The following is a 15145-nucleotide window of genomic DNA, read 5'->3' as shown; positions in this document are numbered from 1 at the left end:
ATCAGTATGCAGCAAGTATTCCCTACCCCGCAGGAAACTCTTTGGTTCATTAATGGCCCACACACAATCCAATACTTTAGGTTTAATAATAACCTAGTTTTTGCCCATCTGGGTTTGCATGAGGCAAAATCTATGCTCCTAGGTACTAGCATCAGTAGTAACCATACACTGTAGGTTTTCATGGAACAACTTCAATGATGGCACTTTCTCCAATGTCTGTCTTCAACTCATTCATACTCCCCTCTCATTTTTCATCACAAGAAAACTCAACATTTATTTTGCTATGCGTAAGACCAATCTTTTCAGCAAGTCTTTCATTAATTTGGAATGGAATTCACACAGTCCTTGGACAGATGCCAAATCATCCAGTTTGCTGGGACAACATGCGTTGGAGAAGGCTGAAACTTTGGATGGATTGGGTTACACACATTTTTCCCCAATAACATGCCCCAAATGCTAAACATTAGTTTTAAAAAAAAAATTTTTTTTTTTTTGCAGAGTCAATCCACTCTTGAATTCTACGTAGCACCTCCAAGATTGTAACATGTTCACTTGCAGTTGCACTGTAAACTAATGGTTTATCTTGGGACACTCTTAACCTGGGCCTCCCACAAACCGTCTATTTATAATGTGTTGGAAACCTGCTGAGGCAGAACTGAGACCAAACTTCCTCTTGAAAAATTGATATCTCCCAATATGAAGTAATGAATGCAGTGTATTTTTTCGGGATGCGATGCAGAAGGATTTTGTTGTACACTGACCTAAATTTAAGAGTGGTGAACACTTAAGCTCCATCCAAAGGCATCCCCATTACATTGATTACGGGTAATGGTTGACAGTCTGCCACTACCCAATTGAGTTGACATAGGCCAATGCAAAACCTATTTTTGCCAATATTCTGGGCAATGACTTGGCGATTACCACTTTGATGTGTTTAATGTTTCAGTTATGCCATCCTTGCATCATTTAGCTAGAATAGCCTTGACTTCAATTCAAGCTGAAAGGGTTACATTTCTTAATTTCTGTTTGACTTCCTGGGCATTGTCCTTCATAAGGATTCGATGTATTAAACACATAGACATCACATTTTTTGTGAAATACCGTTTCACTTTCTTCCAAAATGGACAAGACCTCAAAATCTTGTATACTAAAGACTGTGTTGCTTGAACCAATCATGTATGTTAATGTCCTAGTCAACGGCATATACCTTAGCCTCAGTGTTTCTTTCTTTTCAGATTAGATTTACTCTGAATACTCCTTGGAATTTGACCTGATGGCCTCCTCTTCACATTAAGTAGCCTTCTTGTCACACACTTTACATGTCTTGCTTAATTCCAAGAGATACATAGAATGGCATCTATAATATGTGGACTTAGGTGTCGCCCTTCCCTTTCCGCTTTTGCCAGTATTCCTGTTAATGTGCATAATGTTAACTTCGGGACTTTGCATGTCTGATTTATGCAAACGCTTTACACTTTTGGTTGATCTCTACACTCTTGGTTGATCCCTACACTCTTAATGGTTGAAACCACTTTTTCAAAAACTTTGGTTCTTGTGGCATAGACATTTTTTCTTGAACTTGGCACAAGTTGTACATACGATGACCTCCCCACAAATCATTTCATCCATGTCTTTGAATGAACATGTGCAAGCAGCCCCAAGGTCACCACATATGCCTCAATAGATTCTCCAAGTGCTTGGTAGCTGTAGTAGCTGTTCCTCTCCATAATGACACTAATGTTGGTGACCAATTGCAACTTCCTGTATTCTAAGTTTGGCTTCAATAAAGAGTCCCATTCCACTTAATTCTCTTCTTCAGAGCTGTATGATCAAATAATCTCCTTCCTTCCACACCGTTGTAAAGTAAATCTTGTTTCCTAGCCCCAAACCTAACTCTATATTAAAAAATAGCTGAATTCTCACCTCTTTAAACATTAAATTGTGATGCAGTAACAGTCCACAAAACAGCTACCCTCCTATCACACCTTGACTGTCTTTGGTTTTAATCCTGCACAGCTCCATGCTTCCTTTTGGCTAGGTTTGCCCTATGTAACTACCCCATACATGCGTACATTTGTAATTATGCACTAATCTGGAAACTATGTTATTATTTGATTAAAGATATATGTATATAAGACCTAAGCCAAACGTTTACAACGAGTGTGACTAGTAGTAGTAGTAAATAACTTTATTTCGGCAACCAGTGCCATACAAGTTTGCTCTAATGACACATTGCGTACATCAGAAAAAATAAATGCATACAACGTAGGTTAAAAATTCAGCTTAAAATCTCGGAATAAAACAACATATAGCTGGCTAGTTGAAGACATAAAAAATATTGCTCAAAGAACAGATCTTTGCGGTTAAATCAGTTCAAACATTCGAAAAGCCGAGTGGTTGAAGCCACAGTCCTATTGCATAAAATACTGCGTTAATCTACTGTTCAGGTTATAAAAGTGCATAGTATAGATATCGTCATCTCCGCAGAATGCAACATACGCCTTAATTTCAAATTCAAGCCCATAGTGCAAGGAGCTAAAACCCCAGAGTTTATTAAAAAAAAAATAATGAAAAAAAAGGGCTGCCTATGGTCTTAGTGAACATGTGAGGTGTGCAGGATGTATTGGCCTCCCACGTAGAACATTTGAGACTTTCTCCTGATAATCCACAACCGTCCCAGGAATTTAGCAATAGCCCAAACAAAACCGAGTGTTAGGATTGGATCTTAGTATTCTCAGGGCAGCAACATGGTTCCTGTGCCCAGGCATCTGCAGGTCAGTTTGAGTCACCTGGAGCGGGGATGCGAATATGCTATACAGGCAAAAAAGACCTGTGCTACTGTTTATTAACGGCTTTGCAGCCTTAAGGTGTCATTTCAGGAGTAGACCTAATTCTCTTCCAGAACAACAATGGGCGCAGCCTAGCTTTAGCTTTATCTTGGATCAATTTCCTTCCTATGTCGAGCTTTAGGGGATATAGTGGGGTGCTGGCAAGCAGAAATACTAGATTCTTTAAAAACATGTATTAAGTTCCAGTTAAAGCAGCATAGTTGGCACAACCCCAAAGTTCCGCCCCATAAAGGGAGGAGCCCACCGCTTTCGAGTCATAGATCTGGAATGCGGCTGCTACTGGTTTGCTAATAGAGGTGTGATGTTCTTACAGCAATGTGCCAACTATTTGTCTGTGCTTCATAGTCAGTGACTAATATAACATGTTCGTTTTTTTTTGTTTGTTTTTTGCATCTTTTTATTGCTTTTAATAAGAGGAAACATACAAATTACATAATAACCACAACCATGACACCTAAAGATGTAATCAGTACATTTATAAGTTGTGTCCGAGTTGCAGAAAATAAATGTATAAAGCATATAATAATTGTATGGTCAGTTTGTTCCTTATGCATCCCATTGTCTAGAGGTCCAAGGGCCCCAGACCTTCCTTGTTTGTGTTCCCAGCTTCTCCATTTATAGGCCACCTTTTCTGCCCCAACACAATAGTCCTTTCTCTAAAGTACTCCTGTTTGGCCAGAGGGTCCGGCGGTCTCCAGTGTTTATCAGTGTATCTCTTAGCAATAAAAAAAAAAAACAAGTCCAGACAGACTTTGTGTGTGCATGAGTCTGTCCATCCCTCTATTATCCCCAAAAATGCTACTCTGAGATCTATGACTGTAAGCTCTTGGAGGGTACATTCCAGAGTAACATAAATCTCACTCCAATATTGCTATTTGACAGGATTTGTCCAAATCATGTGATAGAGGGTCCCCATGATCACTTCGACCTCAAAAAGTATGTATTTTCAAATAATAGAACTTTAAAATATATATTGTTTTGGTGATCTAAGGAAAGTTGCTTCAAGCTAAGTCGCCTCATCAATGCCAGAGGACCAATAGTCAGTTGATGGCAATTATTATGATGTCATTTCCTGTGACATTGTATGCATATTAGAGGGGCCTCGCACGTTTCCTTTCTGCCCAGTGCCCTAAAAATCCCAGAACCGGTCCTGGATTATAGCATCTTTGGAAAGAACCTCGTGTTTGACAAAAACCAAGCATGTATTCTGCCCACCTCTCCATCATTGTTCTGGGCTGAGGAGAGTCTGTGTGTTACCACTGGCATTTTTTAAGGGTCACTTTTCTTTAAAGTAAGCAGCGTGTGACCTTTTAACTTTTCCCAGCAAACTTTATACAGAGAAGAATGTCCTATAACCAGAACAGAACAAGTATTTGCTTTTGCATTGTGAAAATTAAAAGTTAGTTTACAAAGAAAGACAAAATTAGCTGTGGCGGTAAGAAGGTAGGTGTGAGTATGTGGAGGGAGGTACAGGGGAGGGAGGGGAATTGGACCGTGGAGTGCCAATTTGAACAACTGTTTCCACATTTTAATGTTTTAAAGGTGTTGAAGTCTTAAACATTACTAGAGATGCAACAAGCACACAATGTTGCATAAATATACAAGAGTCAAATGCTTGTTTAATTCAAGAAAAATATGCAAAAGCACTTGTGAAGTCTGAGAGGTGCAACATTTGAAAGGGGATTCCAGTATGCCTTTACCTACTCCTATACTTGCACGGATTCCGAGATGCTGGGTTGGGAATGGAAGTGAACAAGAGAGTGAAGATACTTCATCTGTCTTACGCCTACTACCTGACTGTGGGTTACGTTGACTGATGGGTCATGCAAGTTAGCGGAGACCCTACACTGCATTTTACAATCCACTGGCTAAGTGACATCTGTTGGTAGGTGACTCCATTTTTGTCTGTGCTCTGCAGTGGGAGAGCAGAAGGACACAGTGAAGTGTACAAGACATTCCAGAAGGAATGTCCGAAATGCTTCAGCACCCACTATAGAAATCTGCCTGTGGAAGTGCAAGCCTAATTTGAAAATAAAGAAAAACATTTACAAAACAGTTAATATTGTGGTAGAGAGCTACTTCTTTTGCAAGTGTTCATTTAGGCTGCCCACAAAACATGAATCATAAGCACTGTGCAGTTTTACTAAGAGTAACTTTTGTTTCTCCTATATTTCGTGAGACAGACTTGCGACTCAAACCATGTTTGTAAGAAACTGACTTTATTTTGTTTGTTTTGTGCTTTTGTTTCAGTGGGAGCGGGCGAAGTTGCTAACTTTGCTGCCTATGCTTTTGCACCAGCTACATTAGTAACACCACTCGGAGCTCTTAGTGTTCTTGTAAGGTAAGATGCGTGATGGTTTAAAAAAAAAAAAATGTGTTAGCAACAGAGTATTTAATTTGCTCAACAACATTCCCCCTCAAAGCACACAGTAGAAATTCAACCCACAAATTTAGTTCGCACATTCAAGTGTTTGAGATTTAAATGTTGTTAAAATTGCGATACACTGGCTCCTAAGTTTATCAGATATTCAAAACTTCTATATACAGACTTATCAGCAAAGGTTAGAGGAGTGTCTGAGACATCAGATCTGTTTTAAATGCAGAGGAACTAGGCAAGGGTGCCCATTTTCTCGACTGCTTTTTGTACTAGCGATCAAACTACTATCGAAGTAAATCAAAGCAGATGCTCAGATGCAAGACTTCGAGTGGACACTGGGATTGCAGAGAGGGTGGCTGTCTATGCGGACAATGTCCTGCTATTTCTGATAGGCCAAGAATGGTCTGGTCCAAGAGCTCTACACATTTCTTTGTTTTTAGAGGACGCAGAGTCTGAATAAAGGTAAGCCATCAGTATTTTTGGTGGCCGATTCCCCCTCAGAACCTTGTATGGGCCCGGACTTCGGTATCTGTGGGGGAAGAAAGGGGTGTTAAATATTTGGAGGTTTGTCACATGGGATGTGCAACTGACATGGGATCACAACACTTAGCCAATATTTGATAAGTTACTTGATGAAATGAAGTTTTTGTCAAAGCTCCAGTTGTTGTTGATGGGTGGAGCTGCGATATCTGCAATGGTGGTCTTGTTGTGCATATATGTAAAATGTCTACTTCGAGATATCTTGAGTGTAAATTTAGCAAAAGTAGTCAATGAAGGGTATTCAAGCACTAACTCCCATACACAGGGGAGAGATTCATCCCTCACTGCCCCCAGCTACCAATACATTTTCAAAATTTGGAAGGACACAACTAGAGATTTGAGGTGGGTGACAGAAACTAAAGAAACTCCCTTGTGGGGATGCGGGGGAAACTGAGCTAAGTGGTGGTGCTATCGGAAAACAAACAATGGGATACCATAGGAATATTCTGCCTGGGAGATGTGATGTTGGATGGGAGACGTAAATCATTCACTTACTTGCAGTGGTAGGTCGATCTTAATTTTTCGCTACCCCCTAGGTACATCATGCAATCACCCCCTACATGTCTGACTTGACTAGGATTTCAGATTTTAGCTCCCTTATGGACCGAAACTTTTATGAGGAAAGAAGGGCGTACACTCGCCGGAATTAGAGGCAGCATTGAACCCTTTGTGTCCTCGGTCTCTAAGAGCCGTCCATGGGTCTAGAAATTGCCAAAACTGGCTTGTTCACGATACTGCTCGTGCCTGGAGCCATGCCCTCTAGAAGGATACTAGGAGGAGTATTCGCTGGCTGAGTAGCCCCTGTCTCGGTCGGCTCCAAGGAAAAGCCGGGTGGAGAAGACTTTCTTTATGGAGTACTAGCCTTGTCAAGGAAAGTAAAGGTATTGACGAATTTCCCTAGTTCTTTAATAAACAGATAATCCAAGACCCCCCCCCCCCCCCCCCCCCCCCTTGCGCCCCTGCTCCCGCCCTGGGGACCGCAAGGTAGCCCTCCACTTTAATTAGGAAAGAGAGAATCCGTTCGGTGGACAGAGCACAATTTGCATTGACCATTAAGGCAAGTGCGTGCTGGGCCCAACTGGACATGACCTCCGGACATATGAGGGACCCCAAAGCCTTGGCGTCTTCTGCCATGTCAAGTATCTCGGTTAAGGGGCCAAGGGTGTCTAGAAGTTTATTCTGCAGGTCTGGATCTATTGATACCCTTTTTGGGGTCTTATATGAACTTGGCTAAAAAGGTGGCCATTCTGGGGTCCAGTTCTGGTGTCAGGGCTACCTTCCCTTCTAGCGATGGGTGAGAGCATTCGGCCTTGAGGCAATTACGAGCCTCTGTCCCCAACGGAGTTTTGATCCACCCACCATGTATTTCGCCACCTTTGTGGAAGGAGCCCACTCAGAAGACTGTGGATGGAGGAGTGCTTCTGGGTCAAGTGGTTCTGGCCTGTCGTTGAGGCAGTAGGGTCAGTGGCTGGGGCGTAGAAGGGACGCTAAGACCGGGAAGGTCTGGCGTGATCATCAGTGTCCCGGGTGGGCATCATCATCCGGGGGAGAGGGTGAGACCGGGTCTGTTGACTCATGTGCAGAGTTCCCTGGTACAGGAGAAGGTTGGGCTTGCTCCAGGAAAGGTTTCCAGAGTCGCATGGTCAACCCCTGCCAAACGGAGATTTTTGGCCAGGACCGGATCAGCATATGCAGGTTGGGCAGGAAAGGGGAGCAGGGGGTTCAGAAGTGGCAGGGTCCTGCAAATTGGCCAGTCTTGGGCATTTGTGTGCAATTTGCTGTGATAAAAACTGTTCCATGGGAGCCATGGCTTGTTCCACGGCCTGATATATCAAGGCTTCTAAAGCATCATGAAAGTCCTCATCCCCAATGGAGGGAAGCCGGGGGGAGGGGTGGTCCCCTTCATACTGGACATCTCCCTCATCTTACATGGTCACTGGCCAGGCAGGAGCAGACAGTGATAGGCAAGTGTACTGCCTTGGATGAATGTCTATGCGCAGCGCTACTGGAGAGCCTGGAAGATGGGGAGGTTCAGCGCGACGTGCTAATGACCTGCTGGGCATCAGCACCAGAATTAATAGTGGGCAAAGCCTAACGTTTGGAGGGGTCTAAGCCCTGGGACTCCACCCCCCTGGTGTTGAATCTTGAACATTGGGGTCAAAACAGCCACCTGGGAGAGTCTCCAAAAGGCTTTCACAGCCTTATACACTGGTACAGACCCCTGTGGGGTGTCGGGAATAGCACTCACATCTGGCCCTCAAGCATGAAGGGTGTCTGATCTCAGCAGTTTTCAATCTTGTAAGCCTGCACAGACCCCAAGCTAGGGGCGTCACTCTCCAGGGGCAGCAGAAGCTCAGGCAAGTGTGCTCAATTTTGGCTCCCTTCGTTGACAGGAATTTCAAAATTGCGTGAGGCAAAACCATAGAAAAACGGCGCTACTAACACACACACACACACACGCACACTCACTCACTCACTTACTCACTCCACATAAGGTAAGAGAAAACCAATGCTCCTTTTGCGAGCAGCGAAGAAAGAGGCATTAGGGACAGAGGAGAAGGACTATTATGCAGACGCTGCCCTGTGATTGGTCACCTGTTGGACTGTGAGATTGAATTGTCCATTGTTTGTTTTTAACATTCCCATTGTTCCATGGGAAATATTGTTCTTGTTTGGCTAAAATAAAAAGGGCTGCTCTTAATAAAGTGAAGAAAGCGTGAAGCCTCCGGTCCTGATACTGAATAAACAATGAACTGTGTAATGTAAGACCTTTACAATTGTCACTGATTATGATCACAGGTAGTACTACTGTATGTTGTCTTCTGGGAAAAAATGTATTAAAAATAATTGCAATGCGCACACCAGTTTGTCGGTCTTTCTACAAGCACAAAATGTAATGTAGATGCAAACATGCCATTGTTTAAGAGTTTGTACTGGTATTTGTTGTAATGTGTGAAATATTCATTGAGCTAACGTACTCTTACAAAATCTGGTGTAATGAGCATGTCGGAAAGTAGAATCTTGATGGGGACAACTAGGCCATTCCTCCTTCTGAACTCAAATTGAGCGCATTCGGATTTAGCTGTGAAACCAACAGTTATTCACAACATTTAGAAACGGTGATATTAATCATTATATGAAAAGTCATTAGTGATTGTAAATCACATTGTGTGCTTTTGTAGTCTCGACATTTGTTATATCGAAGATGTCAGTAACTTTGCAGCCTCAGTCTGTTATAGATGCACGAGTGGCATGTGTTCCTGCCTTCTAATGGTGGGTCTAAAATTATCCATGTTTTAACTCTAAAGTAGATCTTTCTGGGTATTGATTAATAAGGGTGTCTAAAATGTTGCTTGTAGGTACAAACGTTTTAGCATGGCTTGTAAAAACTGTGCTACTTGCCATGTTTTTTTTTTGGCATGCCTTATGTTTTTCTACCTATAGTAGATGGTGACTGCTGCCTCTTCATGACCAGGCTAATTTTAACAGACAGCTAGTGACAGGGTGACAGCTAGTTGTAACAGAGATATGGTAAACCAGAGGAACAAGCCTATGTACTGCATGCTTGGTGGGGAGAAGCCTACCAACACTTCCTAGTAAAATTAGTACTGTCCTACACAACTAGGGCCATCCTTCCCCTTGATGTTTCTGTGCAGCATATAGTGTGTGGCATTAGATGTGTTGCGTGTTTAGGGGGACATGAAACTTGTGCATGGTAAATGTTGCCATAGAGGAAACATTGTGAGTCTGTATGTATAGCTTACATTCATTCTCTCTTCGAGTGACATCATAAGTATTCGTTGCCCTTTGCATCACTGCCACGAAACAGCACCTGATTGGTAGGCTGGTAGGAAACACACCTACTTCTCTTCCAAACTAGTTTTGCCTCCACCGTATCTAAAGTGCATCACTCAACTTTGCCTTGTTGTGTTTGGCAACTGAATGACTTTGGCCAAGAAAATTTGTTCACAAACCACCTTCACTATTTTGAACCAGCTTCTCGTTTTGGTGTGCAACCAATTGCCCAGGAGTGTGGAAAGCTTAAAGGATGCAATCATTTCAGATTGGAGGGGTGTTAAAACGTTAAATGAAGCTGCTCTTTCAATAACCCGGGGTTTGCTGCAAGGGACCAACGCTTTATTTAAAAATACTGATCCCTTGGGGTTAGTGTTTTTGTATTTGTTTGAAGTTTGAGAAGCAGACTCTGTTGGCACCAGCACTAAAAGTTACTTTACATGGAATTGGGCCATGTTGGCTGGTTTTTTTCATAGGGGCTTGGAACAAGCCCTAGTTTGTGGAACTGTCCCTGCTTCTGAGTTACAAGTAAAGGGAACTGAACTCTCTAAAAAAAGAGGAGCTGATCCCTTGCTGGGAGGATCAAGGGCCAGCTCACTGAAACATACTTGGAGGACAAACATCATCGACATTGTTCACAAACAAACCGTTTTGATAATTCATAACATTTTGTGAATAGGCAACGGTGTAATTTGTCCAACAAGACGGAATTATATGGTTGTTTGCTTAGCATTATACCTTGCATTTTCACTAATTTTCTCGCATTCGTGCTTGGTTATAGTTGTTGCTCACTTGGGGATCACTTTGCACTTATAGTGTTCCAATATTCATTTTAAGATGTACAATAATCATTTCATTTTAAGGTGTGGTTTAGAAGGTGAATAAATTCACTTCTGACTGGAAATCCATGACTATGACTGTCACGTTATCATACTATTATTATGCTGTTTAATTCAATAAATCTTCCTAATGAGTTCCGTGTGAACTACTGCGAGTATTTGGTTTTGTAATTCCCAGGTTCGCATGGACATTTGAGTTGCTCTTGTTCGATTTGATTGTGGGAAGGTCAGCCACAGAAGCAAAAATCAGTTTAGTTGTTTCACCGACAGCCTAGGAATACCAAGAAACCTGAAGATTTACGGAGGCTGCTGAGAACACCAACATTTCCCAGCATCATCACAGGGCAAAGAAGGGTTAGTTGACAGGATGTGGGTCTATTGCTTCATTATCTCCAAATTTCCTATTAAGGCCTGGTGGACAGCAAAATACGAAAGCTAGGGTTAGGAGGCACCTTTGATATCAGTTAGGTTAACTTTTACATTACATCGGGAACATTGTTACCCTATGATTTTCTTCATATATTATCAGTTGTACAGAATAATAGTAATCCAGGACAGCAAAAATAGATTATGGAACGCAGCCCACCAGTTGTGCAGGCACAGGCTGCTTTTTCAAGGCTAGTTATTGGTCACGAAAGGGAAGAACATGAAAGTGGAGTAATCACTGCAAGCAGAAATTTGTACATGTCGAAAATCATATATAATATTGTGGTACCTAGACACGGTCTCTACTAATTTTTGAAATCTGGATCCTGACATAACAGCAGAAAATTGTAAAGATTCTTGTACTTCTCGTAGCAATAATTGTCAACCTATTAGACTTCAAAATGAATGACATATCTATAGTTGATAACAACAAAAACTCAAATTAAGATAATGATGTACAAATGGAGGAGGGAACAGAAGCAGTCTGAAAAGATTTGGCGGAACCACCAGCATAATCACCTGCTGATATAATCAAACACAAAACAAACCACCATAAATGGCATTCCCTTACAAACTATGTAGACCGAAATTAGCTTTTGGGGGATTTCTTCCGAGCAACCTTCATTAATGGCCTCCTGGCAATCAGCAAAAGAAAAAATATATATATATATATATCTATACCGCCAATACCTCCTCCTCACATAAGGCAAAGAGAAGAGTGCAGCACTTTAGTAGGCTGGGCAGCTCGGGGAAGAGAGGGACCACATCAGTCTTTTCATCTTGCCGGCAGGTATTTAACTTTCTGTAGCTTCCTTGGACATCCCTCAAATGTTGATCCATTCAAATTTTCAGAAATTCCTTCAATTTTCTGGAAGAAAAAAAAAAGAAGCACTTGGAAAAGCTCTTTGAAGCTCAACACGATTAATGCATAATTATAGCTAGCAGCAAAAATATTGTAAGTGTAATTCACAATGTGAATGGACCTGAGTCGTTGGGGAGCCCATAATTCTAAACTGTGTACATTTTCACTCTACTTCTATATATTTTCTTCAATGCAGTAAGCGGAGGAAAGAACATGATTAAACTGAAACTCAAGATGGGTATTAACAAATAGGTGCCTAGCGCTTCTCATTGAAAGTAGGCGAGAATACCTAGAGAAGATGCATTGGGGTACGGTGGAACTGATTTCACTAAATCTGTAGTTCATGCTTGGCTGTTCCAACTTCAAAACGAGGTTATGCGTTTTTTAAACAGTCAGGCTAAATATGCAATGTACAACACTGACATGCAAGATAGCTGTAAGTTGAAAAAATGTTAATGTGCAACAATGCAAAGGCTTTGATAATACTTCAGGCAGATCTAAAGATCTCGAATCACATCCACTCTACTCAACCTAGGCATACTACACAACTCCCCACACACAAAATGCACTATAGTTTTCATCACCGACAGTCTTCATGGATTTACCATCCAGAGTCAGTAATTCTTTCTTCTACGAAATCACATAAAGCAAACCCTAGATCCACTTTCTGCTGCCTCCTTTTTTCCATTATATTTTCTCTTATACATGGCTTAGTACTTTTTTGACTATGGTGACCCTTCTCTCAAATTAACAAATAGGGATGCTCTTCAAATATATTCGATGCTCCACTAATCTCCACACAAGATGTAATTTTCCAATTCATACTCTCCTTTATCCCTTTGGCCGGAGGAGAATACAAACTATTCTACACTAGGGCCGAACTTTCCGTTAACTTCTATTTCATTTAACACAAGTTGTATACCTGTAGAAGCAATGCTGGTCTGCAGAACCCCCCTGTGGAAAATTCCAGCTATAAACCACTAAGACCATTACAAATCGTTCATTAGGTGGAAATCTCACTAAAGGCTCCATAATATCAAGTCAATTTACTCTGGATCTCAGGAATAACCAGAGGCATTGGAGCCCCCATATATGACACATGCAGAACATTGGTTGTGGCTTTTTTTTAATTATTTTAAAGCTTTATTTTTCAGTTTCAGAAATCAGCATATAATTGAATCAGCAGTCAGTGATATGCATGGGAAAAGACTGTACACATCAATCAATAAATCAGAAGTTTATAAAGCGCGACGACTACTCACTCGTGAGGGTCTCAAGGCACTGAGGGAGGGTGGGGGAGATACTCGTCCCTCTGGGTGTGGAGGATCATTCGAAAAGCCAAGTCTTGAGGTCCTTCTTGATTTGGATCAGCAACACGGATTACCTGAGGTGGAGGGGCATGAAGTTCCATGTCTTGGCGGCGAGGTAGGAGAATGAACTTCCTCCGCTTCTGGGCTTGTAGATCCTGGGGACGGAGGCTGGGGTGCGTTGGGACACATGGAATGCGAGGCGGCGGTTCAAGTACACTGGTCTTATGTTATGGAGCTGCTTTTGTAGGCATGTGCAAGGAGCTTGAAGGTGATTCTCTTGTTGACCGGGAGCTAGTGGAGTTGTTGCGTGATGTGGCTGCGGCGGGGGATGTCGTGGACCAGTCTGGCAGCGGTGTTTTGAACGTTCTGTAGTTTCTTGAGCTGTTTCTGGGTGACGCCGGTGTACAGTGCGTTGCCATAGTCGAGTCTGCTGGTGATGAGTGCATGGGTGACAGTCTTTCTGGATTCTGTGGGGATCCATTTGAAGATCTTATGAAGCAGGGGGAGTGTGCAGAAACAGGGTGAGTAAACTGCGTTGATTTGGCGGTTCATTGTGAGAGATGCATCGAATATGATGCCACAGTTGCATGTGTAGTCCATAGGGGTGGGAGGAGGTCCAAGAGCGGCTGGACACCAAGAGTCATCCCAGGGGTGGGGCCCAGGATAAGTGCTTTGGTCTTGTTCGAGTTAGGCTTGAGGCAGCAGTCTTTCATGCACATGTAATGCAATATGACCTTTCGACAGACGAGGACATGTGTAATTTGTCCGCAGCCTCCAACCTGGGGAGATCAGGCATCATGCTCTTGTGAACCCCCCTCGACTGCGCCCCTGCAATCTGAACCCTCCATGTTCTCCACACAATCCCAAGCCTCACTGCTGTCATTCATTCGCGTCATCGCTTTCTTCCGACACCATCTATCAGAGTTCGGGTCCAGTAATGTGGTACAGAGGTCTCTCCACTCAGTTGGGTGATTCAGCATCCTTTTTATCGTGCCTGTTAAGCTGCATGTGAGTCTCCTCCGCCAAGGTCCACTCCATGACATCCTTGTGCTATTGTGGTATCTCTGGTGCCATCTCACACCATCCAAGAGATGGCTACCCTCCATCTGCTTAAGACTATCACCAATTGCAGGAACTTATACGGTATTTTCCTGCCCTTCGGGCACTTAATGTTGCCCAGCATATGGAGATGTGTAACCCTGTTTATGTCAGCGACCACCTGAGTCCAGAAGTCCTGTACCAGCCTGCATTGGCAAGCTAAATGCAGAAAGTCTACATCTCCCGCGCCGCAGTAGGGACATCTATCCGCACGGGTTGGGGACATGCGGTGCTGGAGGTTAAATATGTCCTGTGAAGGAAATGATAATGTATCAATTGAAATCCGGCGTTAACATGAAACAGTGTGTGTAAGCTCATTAACTAACAACCAGTCCTTGGTTCACTAGGGGGCACCAAAACTAATGTCACAGGCTTTGCAGGCCTGCAGGGAAGGCCCTTCCACATCTGCCCACATGGCTCTGTACAACGGTGTGATCAAATGGCGGCCTGGCCACATGATAGGATTCCGAGGGTTTGTGTAGGTGCAGGCACTGCAGTGTAGCATCGCTAGGTTGCCCTGACTTTGTGCAAAAATTGACCAGGACCGAGAGAGAATTCTTGGAAGGCATCTTCAAAGAAGAGAAGTCTCGGCTGGATATAGATCCCCCAAATAGAAGCACCCTCCATCATCTACTGGACCAGTTTCAAGGTCCAAACAGTAAGTTCTCTATGGAATAGGGCCCGTGTCAGGACTACTTGAGCAAATTGATGCCAGAGTGTTGCCGTCTGCCAGAATATATATGGAATGTCAACTGGGAGTCCAGCACCCTCCATCGATAACTGCGGCAACCGTTCCACTGCAATTCTGCTAGACAATAAATGTTTCTCAAAATTATCGCCTGGGTCCAGCCAGCAGGCCACATACTGAAGAGTGGCAGCTTAGTAATACAAATCAAGATGCGGGACCTCCAGCCCTCCCCCATCTTCGTACTGTTTGGTCATTGTCACCAAGACAACTCTGCTGCGTTGGGCTGTCGACAATAGCGAGATAAGACTGGTGTCTAGCTGCGTAAAAAGCTGCGTAAAAAACCTTGAGGAAAGGGGGCACA

At 42.9% G+C, this 15145-nt stretch overlaps 1 protein-coding gene across 5 annotated transcripts in view; it reads left to right on the top strand.

The window, feature by feature from the left end:
* NIPA2 (NIPA magnesium transporter 2) overlaps positions 1-15145 on the top strand; it is a 140098-nt gene that overhangs the window by 110274 nt on the left and 14679 nt on the right. For all 5 annotated transcript variants that reach the window (XM_085622865.1, XM_085622866.1, XM_085622868.1 and 2 more), the window contains one exon: positions 5100-5190. In XM_085622865.1, coding sequence (XP_085478991.1) covers positions 5100-5190 — 91 coding nt within the window. The remainder of the gene's footprint in view (positions 1-5099; positions 5191-15145) is intronic.

This window comes from Triturus cristatus, chromosome 8, assembly GCF_964204655.1.
Source record: "Triturus cristatus chromosome 8, aTriCri1.1, whole genome shotgun sequence".
Classification (NCBI taxonomy): Eukaryota; Metazoa; Chordata; class Amphibia; order Caudata; family Salamandridae; genus Triturus; species Triturus cristatus.
The sequence above is the reverse complement of the archived record's forward strand: the minus strand, read 5'-3'. Positions and strand labels throughout refer to the sequence as shown.